At 39.9% G+C, this 24,079-nt stretch overlaps 2 protein-coding genes across 5 annotated transcripts; one reads left to right on the top strand and one right to left on the bottom strand.

Annotated features, from left to right (window-relative positions):
- Nucleotides 1-6,003: 6,003 nt before the first annotated feature.
- On the top strand, nucleotides 6,004-10,335 carry LOC120109308 (mitochondrial outer membrane protein porin 1-like). Its single transcript, XM_039123062.3, has 6 exons — nucleotides 6,004-6,171; nucleotides 6,264-6,331; nucleotides 8,732-8,842; nucleotides 9,186-9,275; nucleotides 9,371-9,579; nucleotides 9,740-10,335. The coding sequence occupies exons 1-6, from the start codon at nucleotides 6,129-6,131 to the stop codon at nucleotides 10,044-10,046; spliced, it is 828 nt and encodes a 275-aa protein (XP_038978990.3). The 5' UTR covers nucleotides 6,004-6,128; the 3' UTR covers nucleotides 10,047-10,335.
- Nucleotides 10,336-11,320: 985 nt separating this feature from the next.
- On the bottom strand, nucleotides 11,321-16,993 carry LOC103695926 (hypersensitive-induced response protein-like protein 1). Of its 4 annotated transcripts, none has more exons than XM_008777374.6 (5): nucleotides 16,863-16,993; nucleotides 14,005-14,215; nucleotides 13,662-13,782; nucleotides 12,349-12,537; nucleotides 11,321-11,854 (listed from the first exon to the last, which is right to left on the bottom strand). In XM_008777374.6, the coding sequence occupies exons 2-5, from the start codon at nucleotides 14,191-14,193 to the stop codon at nucleotides 11,496-11,498; spliced, it is 858 nt and encodes a 285-aa protein (XP_008775596.2). In that variant the 5' UTR covers nucleotides 14,194-14,215; nucleotides 16,863-16,993; the 3' UTR covers nucleotides 11,321-11,495. The 4 variants fall into 4 exon arrangements, with proteins under 4 accessions (XP_008775596.2, XP_008775598.2, XP_008775597.2 ...); XM_008777376.6 differs by lacking the exon at nucleotides 16,863-16,993 and adding an exon at nucleotides 15,481-15,886; XM_008777375.6 differs by lacking the exon at nucleotides 16,863-16,993 and adding an exon at nucleotides 15,485-15,804.
- Between the last annotated feature and the right edge of the window lie 7,086 nt (nucleotides 16,994-24,079).

The following is a 24,079-nucleotide window of genomic DNA, read 5'->3' as shown; positions in this document are numbered from 1 at the left end:
TGATCGTCTAGGGTCGCATAGCCCCCTACATTGTAAAACATGCACCGCAATGGATCCCGATTTGGGTCCATGGATATCAGATCAGGTTTATGTAGGATTTAAGATGGATGATATGGCGACTATTCAAAATTGCATTGCTCTCTGTAGTGCAAAACATACACCGCAATGCATTCCGGCTTAGATGCATGGACATTAGGTTGACTTTATGTGTGAATTTTGATGCAGGCTCTTCGAAGAGCCTGTCAAGAACATCAATACACCAACCCAAGTAAAGCCCCAGTTAGTTTAAGCCATGCTATTCCTGGTCAGGAAATTGATCTCAAATATTTTGGAGAGATTCGAATATAATGCCTTCTGTATTGCAAGGAGAAATCTTGCTAACCCACTCATGCTATATGTACATAATTATCTTTCTCAATTGTAAAGATTATCGAAATAATTTTTACCCTATTATTGTGTTGTATTTGAAAACTAGAACAGGAGAAATCCTAGTCTAAATAGACTGAGGAGCGGCATTTGATGCCAAGTCACCAATACTGGCATCCAACGACTTTACCAACTAAGTTAATTGATATTCTTGTATCAATAAGTTGATAACCAAGCACTAATGATAAGTGCTAAATAATACGTAAATTAATCTATTTTATATAGCACTTATTATTATTTTTATACACATATTCTAAATTTAAATATGAGAAAATGTGTTCTCCTTCATCATTTCATTTTAAATAAATTATTCAAATTTGATTGATTTTCTTAATTATTTGAGCTTAATGTATGCAGGCCGAGTCAAACTCAATTGGACGATGCCTAAACCCACACTGCATCCCATCAATTTCTTTCCTTCTCTTCACACGTTCACCCATCAGAACAAGTTCCCACGTGTCCAAACTTCCTCTATTTTAGCCTCCAAAACGGAGCCATCCTTCCACGCATCACAGCAGTCCGGATTAACCCCAGCCAACTGCAAGTCTCCTTCATCCCATTTCAAATTCCCGCATCTTCCGAGTCCCATAGCCGTGAGCATCGTCCACGTCGCGTCCACAGATCCAGCTCCCCAGTTTAGCAAAACAGACTCCTCCTCCATTTCCTCCCGGCATCCTCATCTTCTTCCGCTAGTTCCCAAGCTTATTTTCTCAGATCTCCTATCCACGGATTGAGTCAGCTATCATCCCGTTTGGAACAGCATCCCGCGTTTTCAGCTCCGCCGTAAGCTTCAATCTTGCATCCACGTCCTCGCCATCTCTTGCATCCACGGATCAAGTTTCCTTTTCTTCCGTGATTCCTCCCAAAACTTCCTAGCCGTCCGCCATGTCTCACGTCCATGATTCTCTTTTTCCATATCATCTCCAACTAAAAATTCTTCCTCCCAAACCAATCCAGCATCTTTCCGGATTGATCCCAGCCTCCGAGATCCTCTCAAACGCCCGCGTCCTGCATCACCCCCTGTTCCCAGCCACATGAACTTATTCCCGGCCCAAAAAAATCAAACTTTTAAACCGAACAACCCCATCATCCCAAACTGATCGATCCTTCACCCAACTGGATCAACTCCAATCTTCCTCCCGAGCTGATTGCGTCCCAAACAGCTTCATCCCGAGCGTCCCGGAATTCCCAGCATCACCATAGAACACCTCGGTTCTTTCTCCCAGCGCGAACAGAAGAATAACAGCAAATTAAACTTTCAAACGACATCATCTCAAACTGATTAACATCTCAACCAGCATTCTCCCGAGTTTCATGGATTAACAGCTTCGAACTCCATCTGTTTCCCGATGGATTATCACCTACTCCACGCGTACGGCTTCCTCTTCTTCATCCAAACCGAATCCCCTGTTTCAGCAAAACAGAACCCGAGTTCCGTTATCAAAATCCTCACGGGTTGCTCCCAGCCATCGGGACCAAAGCCAGCATCTACAACATGTCCGGAGATCAAGCAATAATCTCTCAGCCTCATCCCACTTCGATCCATCCTTATCTCGATGTGGAACAAGGGAGGAGAGGGGGAGGTATGCAGCCTATAAAAGGCCCAGGCATGGAACAGAGAAGGCATTCGGCTGACCCATGATTCTCACCCACTTTATCTCACCGCATCATTCATTCTTATCTGGGAGTTCCCACCGAAGCTAGAGAAGGGAGGAGACACGGGAGAGAGGAAGGAAGTCGTGATGGAAGCCTTCTCCACTGCTGCTGTCATCCAGAATCCCATGGAAGGCTGAGCTCTGCATTAGGGCTGGATGCAGCCCTAATAAAGGGACAAGGGTTTTGTATATTTAATTTTCTGTTCTTGGAGTTGTATGAACTTAATGCTTTTAATGAATATCTTCTTTTATCTTATATTTAATTTATGCGATGTTAAATGTGACGTTTATACAATTGGTTTTCATGGTCACTAAGTAAATATAAAGATCATCTATGCTTAAGGAAGATGCAGTGTCCTGCCACATTAGTTTAGGGTAGACATTTCATGCCAACTGAAGATGAATATTCCTAAATTGCTTTTGTGACATTTTATTTGAATGCTTATTCGGCTTGTAGCTAATTTGCATGTTAATCCAAGAATAAATTAAAATACAATTAATTCTTGTTGCCATGTTAGTGGTGAATTCTTTGCCCTAGGTTCTTCTACTTATATATCATTTTCAATTGCATTTCTTATTAGATTACTTAGTTTAATAGTTGTCACAAACTCTCCCTTTCACATATTTTTACGAAAACAATCGTACCCCAATTCCTGTGGATCGATACCCGTAATCACTATCCTACAAGGTACGTGCTATTGCGTGATCTTAAAACTGACTATCAACTAGCAACATCTTTTTATTGATTATAAATCAAGAAGTAGATGTTATGCATACATTTATACACAAATACATAGATGTAATGATCTCTATTGAGATATAGCTCTTGAATAACTTCAAAATGTTAACACTATTATTATTATCCAGAAAACCAAGATCATTGAAACCTTAGCTGCAATAGGTGAGGGCGGCATTTGAATCCAAGACATTAAGCTAGTCGACATTTACACACTAATGAGTTAATAGACACATATTAAGAATACAAGTGCGTATGTTATAAGCCAAATATAGATATCACTATATATAGACCTCTTTTGATGCATATATCTAGAATTTCTTCCAAGTATAGCTGATCATAGACCAGGCTTCGGGCCTAAACTCTATTTATTTTTAATCTGGTTTCGGGGCGAGCCTACATAAAATTTGATATTTTATGATCAGCTTTACTTCCAAGATGCAAGATGTGCATGCGCACATTAAAAAATAATAATAATAATAATAAACCATCAACATCCTTTGCAATTATGGATCACCCATATATATTAGCCCATATATTTGGAAAGATTTTGATCAACAAAAGACTAATACATCTTATTATAGTTTCGGTACTTTTAAAAAAAAATAATAGAGAAATTGAAGCCTGTAGAAGACCTCGAATCTGAAAATACTGCAGCAGTAGTCCGGCATGCTCGGTTTTTGGTAGGACAAATATTCTATTTCCTTCATCCAACAACTATGGAGTTGGATATCCTTGGTATTCATTGCTTGGTTTGGGAGGGAGCTCCTCCGGTAGCGCCTTGCTCTAGCTCATATAGTTGTCTTACGACCTCTTCCTTCTTAGCTTTCAGGGCGTCAATTTTAGCGTCAAGCTTCTCTAGCTTCTGCCTTAGCTTGACTGGATCCATGGTCTTTTCCTTCTCCTTTTTCTTTCCTTCATTAGCCACACCTTCCATCTGCATCATAAAGCAAAGCACAACCTTATCAGTCCAAACTTAAATGCTTCCCTATTTAACTTTTACACTTTGATAAGGGTACCTAGTAGAAGCATTTTGGTGGATCTTGTTTATTTTAAAAATTCTCCGGCCTTTTATAATTAATGTCCTTAGAAAATAATCACTTCAAAGTAAATCTTCTCTATATACCTACATCATTATATTTAACAGTTGAATTAATTTGAAAAAGATCTAAAGTTAGAAATTTATCAATAGGTAATGCTGCTCCAATACCTAACCAAAAAGCTACTACGATACCGATAAAAAAAAACTGTTGTAGCTATTGGACGACGAAATAAATTTTGAAATTTATTGACATTCTCTAAAAAAAAGTACTATCAATAGCGTCGTTGGTACTGAAACTATTAAAACAACACCTAATAACTTATTGGTCATTGTGCAGAGTATTTGAAATACGGAAAAAAAGTATCATTAGGGTAATCCATTCATCTTGATATGGGCCGATCGCCTACCAAGATAACAAGATGGCAAACTTTAAAAATCGCAGTCACAGCCACCGCAATTACATGGAAGAATTCATCTTCAATACTTTTTGGCGGCCATGTCACAAGGATAAAATATAATTTGAATTAACAAGGGAGGTGATACTGACCTTTCTCTTCTCAAGGGGAATTTTAACTTCTCTCTTCAATGAGGTTGGAGACCAACTCCAAGGCCTCCATGTATTTATAGGCAAGAGAAGAGAGCCATCTTTCTAAATTCGGATGGCACTTGCATGGGGAGGCAAAGGAACCTTTCAGCGAGAAACTAGAAGGCCACGAGCAATGGGAAGTGGATCTGCTTAAGATCCGGGGATCTGGTCAAAGCTACCATTATGCGAAAATGATGGTTTATAGTTGTACCTTCTGTAATGTCGTGGATCGCACTCCACGTAGATCTTAAAATACTTCAAAGCCTCTGGATTGGTCTCAAAGCTACCATTATGCGATCCAACGATAGATTCACATGAAGAAATGTTAATCTTTCTTTCGCACAAAAGATACAACCTCTATATGAAAATGATGCAGCACATTGGTCTCCATTTTATGTGACCAATTTAGAGGTTGATATGTGAATCATTTTAAACGATAGATTCCATTTTATGTGACCATTTTATGATCCGACCCATGAGCGAATCATTTTAAGCAGATTTGAGCTTGATATAAGTAGATTTGGATCATACATGGGTCAACTCGTTTAGACTTATTTATTAATTAAGTTGGATTTGGATTTAGATCTTTGACCTGTTTAATATATTTTGATCTGTTTAATAATTAGGTCGGATCATAACTAACTCGTTTAACCTGTTTAAAACTAACTTATTTTTGATTAGTATAACTCGACCCGCTTAACTTATTTAACTTGTTTAAATCTATTTAATCCGTTAAAAATTTGTTTAATCTGTTTAATTTGATTGGACCTACTAATAAATAAGTTATATGGGTCATATCGAATTATGTGCTTAATAAATAAGTCGAATTCAGATCTGAATTTTGATGAAATTTTGACGTATTTAGTAAATAGATTGAGTTTGAATTGATAAATTTTTTTAGACCAATTACATGGAGGTTATCTAGTGGGATCTCTACTCATGTCTTCCTTCCTCTGTTATGGAAATTTGTAGATATATTTACATACGTTATTTATATTATATACGTCCTACCTCTAAACATTGTTTTGAACTTACATTTCGCAAAAAAAGAAAAGAAAAAGCAAATGATAAGCACACTCTTTTATCAATAACACGCATTCGTCTTTCATCACATTCGGCACCCGCCAAAGGTCAAAAATCGCTCATGCGAGTGCACATCACAAAGATATGGGAGTGTATTTAGAAGCCCCGGAAGCAAAGGAATAAACCTCTCAGATGCCGTTCACTGCATGCCACGTGTCGTCAGCTACCAACCAAGCACCCGGTAATCACAATCATGAGAACATCATGTGCTGATTCCTCTTAGTGATTCGACGGTGATCGATGACACATATCTAACGATCAGACGGCTAATACGTGATATATACCGCGATCGACCACACCGAGATGCGACGAATCCGTTGTCGCGCATGATAAAATGAAAGTATATACCGAGAGAACCGATCTCAGCGGTTCGAAAAAAAGGATCGTTCGACTTCGACGGTTGAGATCTCTTGACAAGAAAACATCTCTGGTACGAGAAATTTAAACACGAGAATTAGGGCTTTCTTATTGGGCCCTTCCATTCCCCGCCGCCTCTGTATATAATAATCCCCATCTCGCTCGATAAGGGAAGGCCTTCTTCTCTCTTCCCTCCCCCTCCTCTGATATTTTTCCGGCGCGGGTGATCTCGACTGAGGGAAGATGGGACCGGGTCTCTATTCGGAAATCGGCAGGAAGGCTAGAGGTATAATTTTTTCCCCCTAATTTTTAGGTTTTTATGGATGACTATTTCGATTTTTCTTTGTTTTTGAGGGATTTTCTCGATTTCTCCTGTAGATCTTCTCTACAAGGACTATCTCACGGACCAGAAGTTCACCGTCACGACCTACACCTCGAATGGAGTTGTGAGTGATTTATTTTCTTGCTTCTTTATCTTCTCAAATTTGATCTGGAATTTACTCTGGTAGGGTTTGTGTACACGGCGCAAAATTACCGTTCCTGCCGTATCAATATATTTTGAAGACTTTTTAGGAGTTATTCTGTTCTTTTGTGGTCGATCTTCGTACTTGTTCATTTTTTTTTTCAAGTGATATGCAATTTATAGAATTTTAGAAAGGCAAAAGCATGAGCAAATGAGTGAAGAAACATAGATCTTTTTGTATAACTATGGTTACTTGTTTTCATATCCTGTGTTTTTTAGCAGTTTTTTTCTATGCTATTAAGATGTAGCTACATTCCTCTGAGTGAGATTTAGAAGTAAAAGGGTTAGTGCTGGGATGGATTTAGGGAAATGCATAATGTCTTTAGATTTTTGAACTTGTGGTTTCGGCTATCTGTAATGAATGCCCTCGGTTGGAATTCATTTTTGTCCTTTTATATTTGGGGTTAACTGATGTCATGATTCCTGTTAAGATGGCTCTGTGTGCAAAGAATTTATGGTTTTGTTTCACTGAATGTTTTAATGACTAGATTGTAATAAGTTGCCAAGAAGCATTAAGGAGAGGATTATACCTAAATTTGTGGGTGGACTGAGGGAAGGAAAGATATGAGGGAGCGTGATGATTTACCAAGCCAATTGCGCACTCTATGGGAAGATTAGATCTCATCTTGTTAGGATGGATGACCAGTGTGCCTCTGCTAAGGAAGTTTATCTATTTCCACAGTTAAATGGGTCGGCCTAATTAGGCGCACAACACTATACTGATGTTTCTGCCATAAAAAGGCCAATAATGAAGAAATACCAGACAATCCCATCAAAAGTTATTATGAACTTTGACTAATCTTAGCAGAAATCTTAGCAAGGCATAACTATTAATATTCAGTGGCATTAACTTGTGGTTCTTTGGGCTAGCCATGAGCATTAGACTTAAGTTTCCACCACCTCTATGTTGTTCCACTGTGGCATAAGATTTGCATAACCATGTCGAAAAAGTATTTAGTGCATCTCAGATATACTGCAATATTTTACAGCAACAAGCATGGCATGTTTGTGACCACTTTAAAGCCATGCTTTCCAATGTGTTGTCTTGTTGTACTGAAGCAAGTTCGAATGCCTTTGAATTGCTTTTGATGCCCCTTTCTTCTAGATTGGCTATATTCAATATCATTTCGGTGAACAATGTTCTTGTATTATCATTCCTGCACAAGCTCACCCACTTCTTGTGGGTTGCTAACTGTTGAGTTACCTTGGATATGCTTTTGATGCCTGATGCCTGAAGAAACTGCATTTGTCCTGTTGGTACATCTGTTTCTTGTTGTAAGCTGTGAATGAATCAAACGTTTTTTGCATTGTTATATTTTTCACTAGTTCATGTACTGTTTACCGGCTGCCAGTTTTTATCTAGTTCTATTTGCCTGAGTGCCCAGTTATGTTTTGATGATTATTATCTAACACGTTCTTTTTCCTGATTTTTATTGTAAAAGATGGAATTTCCTAAGAAGCATGGCAGATGTGACATGATGTTTTGGTGTTCATCTATGTGGAGAATTCTATAATTGTTTAACCAGTCGGCTTGCTAAATTCAAATATTTTAACCTATGTATATTCTAGTATGTGTTAGTGCATTTTTGATTATCTTGACAAATATTTAGTTTTATACATTAGGCATTTGCAATCCAAATCTTGGTATTCAAAAGGCTACCTCTAATTAAGTTTGTAGATAATAACTCTAGGAGAGCATATTTCTGGTCTCAGCAAGGATAATCCAGAGTAAGCTAACCTTAAGACACATTGAAATGTTACTGATATTGCCCAGGAAAGGGAGTGGAACTGGTGTTCAAATTTATGAATAGAAACAGTGAATCCATGGGAGCCAATTTCTGAGTTCAGTTTGCATGTTGTTTCATTTTGCATGTTAAGATTCAACAATCGCATCACTTGCAGCCAGTTTCTCATTTGGCATAAGAAGCATCTTTTATTTATTGCCCAGCAAAATCCCTATGTTATCACATCCCACATTTTATTCTGGCAGCCTTAGTGGAACGCAAAAGATGGAAAGTGAATTAGTGGTTTCTTTTTTTGTGGTTTATAGCCCCATGATTCAAGACCTGAACTGAAAGAGACTCTACAAACAAAGATTTCCGGCTCGGCCTTAAGAAGCTTGTATCTTTTAGCAAAAGAATATGATTAATGATCTTCTGTGGAATTTGGTTTTTCTCTGCTTTTTATTGGCACTCGTTCATTTCTGATTGTCTTTTCTGATTGTTTTGTGCTACTTCTGTTGTTGTTTAATTCTAATCTCTTCTTTACAATGGGAAGCTTGTTTATCTATGGTTTTCACAAATGGTTCTGTATCGCATTGCAGGCAATTACAGCTTCGGGTACAAAGAAAAACGAGTTTATTTTTGGTGAGATTCAGTCTCAGCTGAAGAACAAGAATATCTCAGTTGACGTGAAAGCAAACTCAGATTCAAATGTAGGACTTATTTGTTGTTGTTATTCATGAATTTTCTCAGCTAATATGTTTGCTTCTTAGGCATTATTCTTTCTTACTACCTGTTCTCGGGTGTTGTACTCTGTTTCATTGTTTATTACCATTTGTTGAGATGTATACAAAAAATGTAAATAATTAAAAAAAATAATGATCGGCTGATATTGAATATAATGGAACGTAATGATCATTGAAACAAATCACATATTCCTACTGAAACTGCTGAAGTTGTTTCACATGATAATATGTATGAGCAACTGGGTATTTTCTGGATGATATGATGCTTTGCAGATTGGAGGCACTTACATCTGTTTCTGCTTTTTGCCAGCTGTTGACGACTGTTACAGTTGATGAACTTGCCACACCTGGATTGAAGACAATATTCAGCTTTGTTGTTCCGGATCAGAGATCTGGAAAGGTACAAGAACCTTCACATTTTTCCGACTTTGGATACTCCTTGTTCTTTTGAAAGATTTTTGGATCAATGTTTTTCTTTTCTTGTTGTGGTTGCAGGTTGAACTTCAATACTTGCATGATTATGCAGGAGTCAATGCAGGTATTGGATTGACTGCCAATCCCATTGTCAACCTTTCTGGTGTTGTCGGAACTAAAGGTCTCTCTGTTGGTGCTGATGTATCATTTGACACTGCAAGTGGGAACTTCACCAAATACAATGCTGGATTGAGTGTCATCAATGCAGATCTTATTGCTGCCCTGACTTTGTAAGTTACTTCTTAAGAAAGGATTGTCATTTATGTTGAGAATTTTCTTTGATGACGTCTTTGGACAGAATGCTATGCAGAGTGAAACTACAAGCTCTCTAAATTTAAAAATGTGTTAGGTTATTTACGGTCGTATATTAACTTAAAAAAAACTATGCAGGAACAACAAGGGAGACAGCCTGAGTGCTTCCTATTACCACTTGGTGAACCCACTGTGGAACACAGCTGTTGGGGCAGAGATCACCCACAGCTTTTCGAGTAATGAGAACACCCTCACTTTTGGGACACAGCACGCACTGGACCCTCTGACTCTGGTGAAGGCACGCTTCAACAATTATGGCAAGGCCAGTGCCCTCATTCAGCATGAGTGGAGGCCCAAATCGTTTTTAACTATTTCTGGAGAAGTTGATACCAAGGCCATTGAAAAGAGCTCAAAGGTTGGACTATCCTTGGTGCTCAAGCCATGATGATAAATTTTTGGACACTATGATTGTACTTCCATTTCAGGTTTGTTGGAACGGAATAAGTTGAACAAGGACTGAGGCTCCAAATTATGATGGTGGCCTCGTTTTGAGACTCTTGGATTACTTGTTTTGTTAACAGAGCTTGTTTCTATACCTGTCCTGTGAGAATAATTTCTTGTTCGGTGACTCGGATATGAGTTGAGTTCCTGTCTCATGCATTCTTTTTCCTTCCCATACCCAGTGATTTGAACTGGCTCTGAGTAAAGATTCATATCAATTGTGTTCTTCCTAATGGTTGGTTTGTGCTTGCGTTGCTGCTTAAAAAAGAAAAATTGCATAAGACTGTCCTCCTTGGAAGCCACGTTGCTTTCTTGACTCTGGTTGTTCGGTAGCTGGCAAGTGTTTGTGCATTTTTGCAGAGAGCACTTAGCCGTGCAAGTTTAACGCAACTTACAAAGATCCGGTTGATAGCTATTTCGTGGATTCAAATTGTTGTTTTTGTGGATTTTGGTATGCCTATGAATTACTGTTTTGAGGTATATTAAGGAAGATTTTAATCTGGTGCTTCATTTTTGCTGTGAAGGCATTTCTGGATGTGTAGATCTGTGTTTTACAAGAACGTTGTGCGGTTTGTTATTTTAGGCCAGCATCCACGTCCTCAATTTGCAACGGCTTCCTGAGGAGGCATGAGAATAACGGCTACCTTTTCTGGCTGCCTTTGGCATGCATCAGGAACACTGGATATTTGTTACAGATTTTGTCTGTGAATGTAGTTTGTATTGACTTGAAGGTATATTTCATACGGATTTTATTTTGAATATGGTACAATATGCTCTGATCATAAGTAGGACAGGTTAGCACGCTTCCATCTATTCCTGCATGATTCTTGTTCTGTTCATGGAAGAACCAGTTCTCCCTAACCACTAAATTATTCATCACTTTTTTAAAAATAATAGTAACTTGTCAAATATTTGATGCAATATATTGTTGTTCTTCCTATTAGAATGTTAGCCACATGTTGCCGCTTAACATGTTGGAACATTTAACATTCTTCATTTTTCTTTAGATTGCAGAGGATTTTGAATTTCCCAAATTTATCATTCTTGTTGCTACTATGTTTAGCCTAAGCTTACCCAATTCAATTGGAAGTCCCAACTTCGAGACTCTTTATTTGTTTATCTGGCATAATAATAGCTCGCAGAATACAGAATTTGAAGTCTATTAAACTGACCTTAAAAAAAAAGGAAAAAAAAGAGAAGAATTTCATTGAGCATGGATGATGGAATTCAGGAGTACTACTCAATATAACACACTCAAAAGTTTCACCCTTCTGGAGTATTACACACATGCAACACAGTGAAAAGTCTCAACTAAATTTTACACATTTTGAAATGAAACTAGAACCGAAGTCTTCTATAACTTATCTACATGATGCACTAAGACCTTGGAGTTTCAGTTGTGGGCAGATGCTTGAAGCAATCCATCCCGAATCTGTGTTGCGACGTCACGAACAGCACCAGGTCCATGAGGAATGAAAACAGCTGAAGATTTGGAGGCTGCACCGATCTCTTTCATGGTGTCGAAGTACTGTGTGACCAAGACCATGTCCATAACATCTTTTGCAGTGGTCCCTGGCACATTGACTGAGAAGCCAAGCACGCTATCCCTCAGTCCATCTACAATTGCTTGGCGTTGACGAGCAATACCTAGACCTGACAGATACTTGGATTCAGCCTCACCCTCAGCGCGCTTGATTTGTATGATCTTCTCGGCTTCTGCCTTCTCATTTGCAGCCACCCTTAATCTTGCAGCTAAGAGGAGGCAAGAGGGAGAAACAAATGTTTGAAAAATAATGTCAAAATACAGTTTCCTTGGTATAGGAGTAATATTGCCAAGACATTTTTTATGATCTTAAGATGATTATCATGCTACAAAGTCTTCCATGAAGAGATGATTTGTTTTTTAAGAAATTTGTCGCATCTAGTTGAATGCATACAAATTGCCCCCATCAACAAAAATATGTTGGTCATGTTAAAGTAAAATAGCAGCAGCATGAAAGAAAGGGAGTGGCTATGCGACAAGCAAAGGAAAAATGGAAAATAGACATTCCTAATCACAATGGCATAAGGCGCTGGGATCTTTTTTTTTTAATGAAAAAAATGTTTTGGTAATGTTCAAAGAATAAGAGAACACCAGAACAAATAGCATATCTATCTTGATTGCATTTATTGCTCATCTAATAATCATTTTTTTAATAGTTTCTGTAATGTTCAAATATTAGAGAACACTAGATTAGATGGTATACCTGCATTGATTTCATTCATTGCTCGCTTCACATGTTCATCTGGTTCAATATCAACAATAAGTGTCTGTACAATCTCGTATCCATAAGCCGACATAGCCTTTTCAAGTTCCTCTTCTACAGCTTTTGCAATTTCATTCTTCTGCTCAAAAACATCATCCAGGTTGAGCTTTGGGACACTAGCTCTGATCACTAAGGAATGTAAAAAGGCATTATCAGTTCCTTCTGGCAACTGAGAGAAGAAGAATAAGAGAAAAGACATGCTGTATTGTATTGTCTATAAGTCGAAAATATCTGTATAGTTTCTTTTAGCTTGGGCAATTGCTGGGATTTGGCATCTTCCTCCTAAAAGCACTAGCAAAACCAGTTTACGGTACTTATTTGAATCAATAATCTATATCAAACAAAGAGGATACGCAGAGTAGCTTCACAATTACAATTGCGAAGGTTTTTATGTTCAGTAAAGTCTATCCACTTTTTTTTTAAAAAAATGGAGAGATAATTTGGCAGAAAACTAAGCAGCCCTTTTGATGATGCTTGCTAAGCCGCACTCCTTAAGCTTAATCCAGAACACTTCTACTGCTAGTCATTTTCCACCATCAGGAGGCAACGAAAATGCTCTCAATATAGTTTAATACTTAATGCATGGACAAACAGAGTGAAGGCTTTCCAACTTCCAGCTCACATATCTTATAGCTCAACAGGCCCTAAAACAGCTTTGATTCCCACAAGAGTGATAAAGAATTATATAATCATAAAAATCCAGCAAGTTGTGATCTTCGAACAGAATTTAGTTGGTCAAATTTTTCTGTGATAGTAGAAAATTTCATGTAAGTATAATTTAGACTCAACTTTTTATTCTTGATATATGCTTCTAATTCTATGTTAGAGAGCTGATCATCAAAGACTGCAATCTCTTTTCTCCAATGCCTTTAAAGTCTTCAAATCCAGTATGCCGCGCAGACTTTAAGAATTCCACTGGCACCCGTGTGTTTGTACATCAGATGATCACTTTGGATCTCAAATGCCCAAGAAAGTGAATTTAAACCTTGAGTATAAAGGTTACCATGGAACACTGTCATGGATCTGTATTGGTGTCAAAAGGTTTAATACTTAACTAGGTACCTGAACCTTGTGAAGGGCTCTGGAAAGTGAAAACTAAAATTTATGTAGCTTATAAATGCAAAATAGGAGGAAAAAAAATCATATTCCTTGCTACCAAAAGTATAAAAATAAAAATGATAATCAATTGAATTTTTCTGCCGTGCTTAATCCCGGACTTACGAAACACAATGATTTAGTGTTGGATTTCGTACCATCAAACACATAAGCTTGGATTTGAGTCCTCGTGTTGGTCAATTTATAAAATGCATCACTTGCCTTGCCGGCCAGAGCACGATACTGTATAGATGCAACCACATTGACAAAAACATTGTCCTGCGAATGAGGAGGTGTATCATTTTCAGCATGCTTCTAACAATTAGCCATATCAAGCATAGCATATAATGAAAATATCAAATGCTAACAAGAACCTCGTATATCTAATGCTCCCAAATATGATCCAGATAGCCTTGTATCAGTTGAAAATATCAAGTACTCAGCATGCAAGAGTAAAATAATCAAGTTATATATCTAGCATTAACATGGTGTGAGACGAACCTTTGTCTTTGTCTCGCACCGCACATCCAATTGTTGCAGACGGAGTGAAAGATGGCCAGCTACTCGACTGCCAAGGACCCAAGGTAAGCAATGGCAGCCTGGATCGAGCACATCATCAAACTTCCCAAATCTTTCCCTGATTGCTACAGTGGATTGCTCCACTTGGACACAGCAAAGCAATTGGCCCATGGTCTTCCCTTTGATCTCCAAGCTATTACCAGTTTAATTAAAGAATGAGTATAGTTTGCACACCCAAGAATGCAAAATAGCTGATAATCATTACCAACCAAATCTGAAAGAGCTCGTGACAATGATTTGCAGATGGGAATGAGCAATATAATCAACGATCAAATATGACAGATTTTATACAAGGTATTGGACAAGAGCATCAGGTGTTCTTTTTTTGAGGAACAAGTACAACAAGTGTTCATTATGGAAATATATTTAATTCTAGATGTTATTGAGAGCATGGTGAAGATGCCCTATAAATCATTGTGTTTTATAAGGAAAAAGAAAAAAAAAACAAAAAAGGGGAAGAAAAATAACACATCCAAAAGTTCTATAACCGGCGGGAAGAGAAAATAATTTGTCTAGATTCTAAAATATTAAACCATGAAAGCAAAGATTTTATGTATTATATATTATTTCCAGCATAATATCAGGTTTGTGGTTGCAATAGCAAGTGGAACTACTAAAACATACATATACTGAGGATAAATAGGGCTCATATGACCAGATCTATATGTACTGATGCGTTCATATGATAAAAATGCTTTGCATATATGAGACAATCTTGTCTTGTTCGCGTGCTTGCATACATCTAAAATGATTTGATTGCAACTTCTAGTGATACATAGTTCTTAGTGATTCTGGAGGTTCTGTGAGGCTTGGACAGCAGCTTGATTTATCTCACTGTTAAGTGTTAAATAACTAAAGTTTCTTTATTTTTTTTTGCCCCAAAATCTGTGGGTAAAATCAACAAGTTCAGCTCTGAAACACAGCAAAAGCGAACCCAAATTTTTTACAAGGGTAAGTTGCTTGGACCAAGAATTGCAGTATCCTTTCAGAGGAAGGAAAAGGTAAAACAATCAATTTCAACTGGTGGAATAAAAGATGTGGATATCTCAATCATACAAGTTAACTAACTCGAAGTTTCTATCCTTTTTCCCCAAAATCTGAGGCTAAAATCAATAAGTTCAGCTCTGAAACATGCTAAAAGCAAACCCAATTTTTTCACAAAGGCTCAGTTGTTTGCACCAAGAATTGCAATATCCTTCTTCCACTCCATTTTCAGCGAGAAAAACATAAACTGTTTCATAAACCAATCATTTTTCTCCATCACAAACTAAGAGAATAGCTAATAATTTCAAAAAAATACTATGACTGAAAGCCTGAAACATCCATACATGTAAATCTCAACAGAATTTTGCTCAAAAGAAAAAAAAAAATTCTCATCAGAATTTGAAATAGCCAAACCTACAGCAGCACAAGCAGGGCGGATAATGCAAAAGAGCCTAAAACCAAGTGTTCAGAAAGGTGGTGGTGAGAGGGGAAAACATGTGACCCTCAGACAAAAGGATGTATATATATAGACAAGTCGATCACAAGAATAACGCTGGCACAGCTATCCTTCGCTTGTTTCTTCTGCTCAAAAAGGTCAAGGCGTGCATACAGTGATGGCAAAACGGCATAATATGGTATTAGCTATGAATAGACAACTTATAGCTAATATCCAATCTATATCGTAGTTTAAATGATAGAAACTCCGGAGAAGAAGTCATTATCTAGCAAAATAGCATCACGAAGACGAGCTGCCTGTTGACTTTTTGCATGGTGATCCACAGTATACAAGAGTTAACACCTACTAATACAGTTATACTTTGAGGAAAGATGTAATACTGTTCAGGTGATATACTTCTAATAATTTAAGACTGAGTCAATAGACAGGAATAGCATGGCAGGCAAGCGTGAATGCTACCAGGGTGGTAGCATGGATGGAACCGGGCTTTGTATTCCATCGAAGTGGTCCAGATTCGAAACGCGCGGGCATCGATTAAATTTGGAGACCGGATGCTCCACGCTTGGACGCTGCCAGCGGGAGCGCTTGTGGTCCGCTGATACCGAGGTGGTGCTGGGGTAACGTACTCACACGTGGAAGGGGGCTCAGTGGAGGCTGCTACGCGGGTGAGGTTCTCTTCCCCTCATCTTTCACCAAACAAAAAAAGAAAAAAAAAAGAAGCTTGAATGCTACGCAAAAACCAAGAGAGTCCAGATAACTACTAGGCACCTAACTAGAGTTCGGAATATAGAAACATATGGGATGGCTTCAACGGCACTCAACAACAAAAGATATTTTACAAGAAAGATGGCAATAATGGGCCTTGAGATATGACACCAACGCCCAGAGGCCAGCTCACAAGACACTACATGGTCGTTAGATACTAAGAGCCAACGTTAGAACAAAAGGCATCTCTTGCTTTCTTTTCCCCCTTTATCTCTTTTCTCTCTTAATCTCATCGACATATGGAATCGTAAAAAGGAGAGCAGTAGTGCCCAAGAACCAGTTTTACAATCAAAGAGGAAGGCGATTAACGTTAGTAACGGGTGCGGGGAAAGCTAGAATCTAAAGAGGAGCAGCCGTAAGGCCATAACGAAGTACGCCGAAAGAGCCCGGGGAGAAGAAAGGAAATCAGGATTCACGGGTCCATCAATCATCATCACAATAATAAAGAAAGAGATGGGGATTGCAAGGAAATTGCATGGAAATTGCCGCAGAGAACAAAGAACAAAGAACAAAACCAAACAAAGAAATCCAAACAAAATATAAAACGAATGCAAGAAACTCGGTATCAGCAAACCTGTGCGCCGATGAGGTTTCCCCTCTCTATTTGCGCGTGCGTGTGTGAGAGAGACGGAGAGAGAGATGGAAATAAGGGAGGGGAGGGGAGGTTCGTTCATAAAAAAGTTCTGCAGGAACACTGGAAACTGGATGGGATTTGCTGTAGCGTGGATGGCAGGATTTGGAAAGTTCATGTGGGACCCGCTTGGGTTTCCTGACGTGTCTTTCGCTGGTAGGATGTCACTTCGGTTCGAGCTCGCTGGCGGGTCGGTGTGGTGGGACCCAGCGGCCGATGGTTTTGTCAGCTTGATCTGAGACCCGGGACCGTGTGATACTGTGATGACCGTTAATGCGGCTTTGAATCTTATCTTCCATGGGACGAGTATTGGATGAGCATTCAAAACGTATCATGCACTGAAATATGGAAAGCAGGGGTGCGCCCACTAATCCCATATCGATAAGTACAGACATCCACCTTCCTCCTTTTAAGTGCAAGATGCCAGCCTGTTTCGGATTTGACATCGTCAAATAAAGCAGCGCGGGGATAATGTAGAAATCCAAGTTGTGACCACACAAAGCAATATATTGAGATTAATCTTTAGTTAGCTAACCAAACCAACCAACTTATGCATATTAAACAAATAAAATAGGGAAACTATTCTCTCTTAAAAATTTTGAGAGAGGATAATTTTTTAGAAAAAAGAAAAAAATATGAATTGACTTGTATCACGGTTTAACTGTTTTTTTTTTAATAAAAACGGTAGTATCATACATAATGTGTATGGATACAACTAAAAAAATCAAAAAGCCGTACATCACGGAGTGCACAAGGCAATTACGCCTCATCCACCCAGAGGTGGTCTTCCGAGTGGTTGGCAACAAAGGAGACCACCCAATCGGTGGCTCCGTTGGCCTCTCTAAACACGTGTTTTGCCTGGAGCACCATTCCACCAGAAACCATGGCTCGGATATCTCTCATAGTGGATGGTAATCACCGACCTCCTCGAAAACCTGCTGGACCCACCCAATGACCATCGCAGAGTCACCCTCCAGATACACCTCTTTTCCCTGCAAGGCACGCCGAATGTAGCACAATCCAGCCCAGGCCGCTCTCAGCTTCGCCGCAGGCACTGAGGTATCAAACAAGTGGCAGCCTCCAGCAGCAATCATCCTGGAGTCCGGGTCCCTAACAACAACGCCCACGCCACCCCTCCTACCTCCCTCCAGGACATATCCATCAAAATTGACCTTGAGAAAATTCGGAGGTGGGGGCTCCCAGGTGAAAAACACCAAACGAGATGCTCCACGAGCAGGTGAGGAGCCCTAGATATCCTGAGTTATCAAAGGTCTATTCGATCGGATCGCTTGAAGGGCCTCCACCGCCAGCAGTTGTGCCCTCTCCACTACTGCCTCTGGTGGGGGCATCTCTCCCCAAAGATCCAGGCGTTCTTTGCGAGCCAGATCTGATAAGCAGTATAGGTTGCCCGAACTGCCTCTGATTTAGACTGCAAGACCCCGGCCAAACATCAAAGAACCTGTAGAAAGGATGCCACATGAGACCAGAGCATTGTAAGGAACCCCGCCCGCCTTCAGATCCTCCTTGCCCGGTGGCACTAGAAGATAGCATGATCTAGCGACTTATCACTATGATACTCCGGGCACTCGAGGTGGATACCCATGCCCCTCGCATACTGTAGGAGTCTCGTCAGTAGTCTGGCCCAAGCGACTTTCCAGAGGAATAAGGCGACTCTAGAATGCAGACCAAAATGCCAAATCTAGCCAAAGTCCACCCCCACTTGCTCTCCATCCTGGACAACATAGCAAACATCGGTTACATTGACTCCAGACTTGCAGGAAGAGCTCTATACCCGAACATCAGGGCAAGGGTGCCTCGAAACTGGTAGCGACCGAATCCGCCACGCAAGTGGCTCCCCGAATAACTGATCTATCTGGTGGGTATCCCACCCCCACCTCTGGGAAGGAGTAGATCACATACCCGTAGTCCATCCTCAGCCTCAGCACTGACTAGGGTAGGCCATCACCGCAACAGGAGCTCATCCACCCAAACATCCTCCACCAAGTTCACCCTCTGGCCATCACCAATCAACTATCTGCATTTCGAGAGGACCACATGCACAAACCTGCTGATCTCGTGCCACATAGGTGAAGCCCTCCGACCCCCAGACGGGGTCCCACCGCTCCCAAAGGGGCAATGCTGGGCGAAGATCATTTGACTCTAAAGAGACTAAGGCTCTATTTGGGGGAGCTGTTAGTAGTAGAACTTTTGAAAGTAGAGCTGTTGGAAGTAGAGATGTCTGAAGCAGAGCGTTTATAAAAAGCTGTTTGCTGTTTGGTAACTATATTTTTAAAGTGCTGTGGCACTTTAACATGTGTTTGGTAAAGAAACTGAGAAAGTACTTTTGTGTGACAAAATGATCATAAAGGACATTACCAGTATTATACAACAGAGCATAATAAAATATAATATATATTAATACATAAATATATGATATAGTATAATATTAATGTAATGTAATATAATATTATTATAATATAGTATTATAACATTATGTATTATAGAATAATAATTTAATATAATATTAAATTATTTAACATAACATATCAATATATTATGATATAATGTAATATAATATTATATTTATAGTATAATACAATAATAAATATATAAAATATTATAATTATTAGTGTAAATTAATTTTTTATCCTTCTAATGATCATTTATCTCTCTAACAAATTTTCTAGCAAGGTGATAAAATTGGTTAACTAATTACTAATATTTTTATTTATTTATTTATTTAGATCAGATTATTTGCCACTCACTCATTATTTTCCTTTTTATTTATTTTATTTTATTTATTTATTATTTTATTTCATTGAAATATAGAGGGGTCGCCGGCCATGGGTGGTGGCCGGCGTGGTGGCTGCCACCGTGGGCAGCCACGAGCTCCCAAAACAAAAAAAAAAGAAAAAAGAAGAAGAAGAAGAAGGAATAGAGGCGGCGGCGTTGAGAGGAAGAAGAAGATAGAGAGGGGGAGGGAGAGGATGGGTGAGAGAGGAAGAGGCGAGATGAGAATTTTGGGGGAAAAAAGTGTGATTTAAATGGAGGTATTTTGGTCCAAAAAACAGCTTCCCGACAAATCTGAAAACAGCATTTTCGAAAAGCTCCAAATTGGAGCTTCTCCCCAAAAGTTGTTTTCAGCTTTTCCCAAAAGCTGAAACAGCTTTCCGAAAATTTTACTAAATATCATTTTTTTATCTAAAAGTACTTTTGGAGGCCAGAAAGTGCTTTTTGGCCCTCCAAAAGCTCTCCCAAACAGGGCCTAAGGCTCCAAGAGAACTCTGGCAACATGTCGGATGATCAATGCCCCCCTCTTGGTCAGCAAAGATTGGATACCCATCTCCCATGCCCTAGTCGGTTGGCAAACTGATGCCCAATCCACCAGATGCACCCCCCGTCTACCACCCTGCGATCCCCAAATAAAATTCCGAGCCAACCTCTCGATCCTTGTCAACACCATCTTGAGAATAGCGGTGTTCGACATCAGGTAGACAAGCATAGAATAGATAACAGACCTGACAACGGTGACTCTACCGATCATGGAGAGCGAGGCCGCCCTCCAACCCTCTAACCTCTGCTGCACCCGATGCACCACATCCTGACAGTTCGAGATCCGCAACCTCCTCCTTGTGATAAGGACACCCGGATAGCTCCATAGTCCAACCTGCTCCCGCATGCCAAGGAGACCTCTGATCTCCTGTCGCACCCACATCTCGGTCTTCGGGCTAAAGACAATTGTTGATTTCAGGAGATTCACCCTCTGACCCGAAGCCCGACGGTAATCCTCCAGAACCCCCCGGAGAATAATGGCGTCTCTGGGCTTGACCCTGGCCAGAAGAAAGCAATCATCTGCAAAAAGGAGATGAGTAATCGGTGGGTCATCGGGTGCCGGAACATAGGCCTCTAGCGTCTACTCCCCACACGCCTGTCGCAGAGCACGAGACAAGGCATCAACGCGGATAATAAAAAGGTATGGGGATAAGGGATAACCCTGGCACAGCTCGACGGACGTCCGGAAGAAGGGAGATGGCACGTCATTTACCAAAATGGAGAAGGACGGCCCCTGCACACACCCCATGACCCAGGATATCCAGGTCTCGTGGAAGCCAAAGCTCGCCAATGCTTTGCGCAAGAAGGACCATCGGACTCTGTCGTAGGCTCTCTCCATATCGAGCTTCACTGCCATGTAACACCGCTACCACGGAGCTCACTGCATATTCCACATAATCTTCTGGGCTATCATGACGTTGTCGGAAATGCTCCGACCACCAACAAACGCCCCCTGCTCCGGGCAAACAAGACGGAGAAGGAGAGGCTACATCCTACCCACCAAAATCTTTGCCACCACCTTGTAAAGGTTGGTGCAAAGGCTAATGGGTCTATAATGGCTGGGCTCGCATCACATCGCTTCGAGATCAGGGTGACAAAGGTGGCCTTCCAGTGATCTGCCATAACTGCCAAGCTGAAGAATAGCTGGATTGCCTCCACCACTGCTCTCCCAATAATGCCTCAATATCTCCTGAAGAAAAAAAAGAGAGAACCCATCAAGCCCGGGGGCTTTGTCCTCCCACAGGGCCCAATCGACCCTCCTGATCTCTACCTCCGACATCTCCCCAACCAGCACAACATTCTTCGGCGACCCCACCACTTTGTCCAGGCACGAGAAAGCAACTCCGCTGTCCAACTCCTCCTCCTCGGACCATCTCGCTTGGAAAAAGTCAAACAAGAGGCGTCGGATCGAGTTCTCCTCCACCCGAGACCCCATATCATCCTGCAGTGATCTGATCATGCTTCTCTGCCGCCTGATAATAGTATACCTGTGGAAGAAACGAGTGTTCCTATCCCTCTCCTGCAGCCATTGGACCCCGGAATTCTGCCTTCAAAACACCTTCTGCTATCTCAAAAGAGAGTGATGCTCCGCAAGCCTCTGCCGAAGAGAGCCCATATCGTCATCCGATAAACCACCCAAACTGTCCTCCCTCCCCTGTAACTTCGAAATAGAGGCCTCCATCTCCTCCAATCTCCTAAAAATGCCCCCCACTATCTTCTAGTTCCATCTACATAGTCTGCGCCTGGTGAGCTCCAACCTACGGAAAATCTGCTGCATGGCATCACCCCGGATCGGCATGACCCAAGCCTGCCGTACCACCTCCTAGGAGTGGGGGTACTCCAACCATAATCTCTCAAACCGAAATGGCAGGCGATGGTGCAACTGGTCAGCTGTAGAGATCAGAAGAGGGCAATGGTCTGAAGCAATCCGGGCTAGATGGCGCACCACTATTCAGTTCTAACTAAGGATTATTATTTTTAAACCACATATCATAATCATAATAGCATTATTTTTTTTCTATTAAGTATAGATGAGCTTCGATATTTGATGCATATTATTTGTAGATGATATAGTTTTAGCTGATGAAATTGAGGTTAGAGTTGATCATAAGTTGAAATTATGGAGTGGTATATCAAAACCTAACAACTTCAAATTAAGTAAAATTAAGATGGCATGCATGAAATATAGTACTAAAAAAGTTAGAAATGGAGATAAAGGTAGAGTGAAAATTAAGGATCGTGAAGTTCTTAAGAGTAATATTTTTTAATATTTAGGACCAATTATTTATAAGAAATAGAAGATTGAAGAGAATATTATCCACGAGATTAAAAAAGCATGCAGATAAAATGGAGAAGTGCAGGTGATCGTAGGATACCTACCAAGATGAAAGAAAAAAATTGTAAAACATATCATATAGTTTTAGTGGATGAAATTGAGGTTAGAGTTGATTATAAGTTGAAATTATGAAGAGGTATATCGAAACATAACAATTTTGGATTAAGTAGGATTAAGATGGAATGCAAAAAATATAGTACTAAAAGAAATTAGAAACGGAGATAAAGACGGAGTGAAAATTAAGGATCATGAAGTTCTTAAGAATAATATTTTTCAATATTTAGGATCAATAAAAATGGAAGATGGAAGAGAAAATTATCCACGAGATTAAAAGGCATACAGATAAAATGGAGAAGTGCAGGTGATCGTAGGATACCTACCAAGATGAAAGAAAAAAATTATAAAACATATTGTATAGTTTTAGTTGATGAAATTGAGGTTAGAGTTGTATATCGAAATCTAATAATTTCAGATTAAATAGGATTAAGATGGAATGCATAAAATATAGTACTAAAAAAATTAAAAATGGAGATAAAGATAGAGGAAAAATTAAGGATCTGAAGTCCTTAAGAGTAATATTTTTCAATATTTAGAATTAATTATTCATAAATGAAAGATTGAAAAGGGTATCATCCACAAGATTAAACAAGCATGCAGATAAAATGGGGAAGTGTAGGTGCTTGTAGGATACCTACTAAGATGAGTTTTATTTTATAAAATAACCATTCTTTTCCCCCTTTATCTCTTTTCTCTCTTTATCTCATCGACATATGGAATCGTAAAAAGGAGAGCAGTAGTACCCAAGAACCAGTTTTACAATCAAAGAGGAAGGCGATTAACGTTAGTAACAGGTACAAAGAAAGCAAAAATCTAAAGAGGAGCAGCCGTAAGGCCATAACGAAGTACGCCGAATGAGCCCGGGAAGGAGAAAGGAAATCAGGATTCACGGGTCCATCAATCATCATCACAATAATAAAGAAAGAGATGGGGATTGCATGGGGATTGCATGGAAATTGCATGAAAATTGCCGCAGAGAACAAAGAACAAAACCCACAGTTTACTTTTTTTACAAAAAACCAAACAAAGAAATTTAAACAAAATATAAAACAAATCCAAGAAACTGGTATCAGCAAACCTGTGTGCCGATGAGATATTTGCGCGTGCGTGTGTGAGAGACGGAGAGAGAGATGGAAATAAGGGAGGGGAGGGGAGGTTCGTTCAATAAAAAAGTTCTGCTGGAAACTTGATGGGATTTGCTGTAGCTTGGATCGCAGGGAATTTGGAAAGTTCATATGAGACCCGCGTGGGTTTCCTGACGTGTCTTCTCGCTGCTAGGATGTCACTTCGGTTCGAGCTCGGTGGAGGTAAATGGCGCGGGTCGGGACTTTTTTTTGGGCGGGTAGAGCGGGTGCATCAATTTTCATGCACCCGTGGAGGGTCAGTGGGGAGTTCCATCGAATAGTACAGGGGTGGAAATCATGGAGGCTGGTGA

Source organism: Phoenix dactylifera, chromosome 1, assembly GCF_051530095.1.
Source record: "Phoenix dactylifera cultivar Ajwa chromosome 1, Ajwa_hap1_PhDact_Kaust_v1.1, whole genome shotgun sequence".
Taxonomy (NCBI): Eukaryota; Viridiplantae; Streptophyta; class Magnoliopsida; order Arecales; family Arecaceae; genus Phoenix; species Phoenix dactylifera.
Note: the sequence above shows the minus strand (reverse complement) of the source record. Positions and strands in the feature narration are given on the sequence as shown.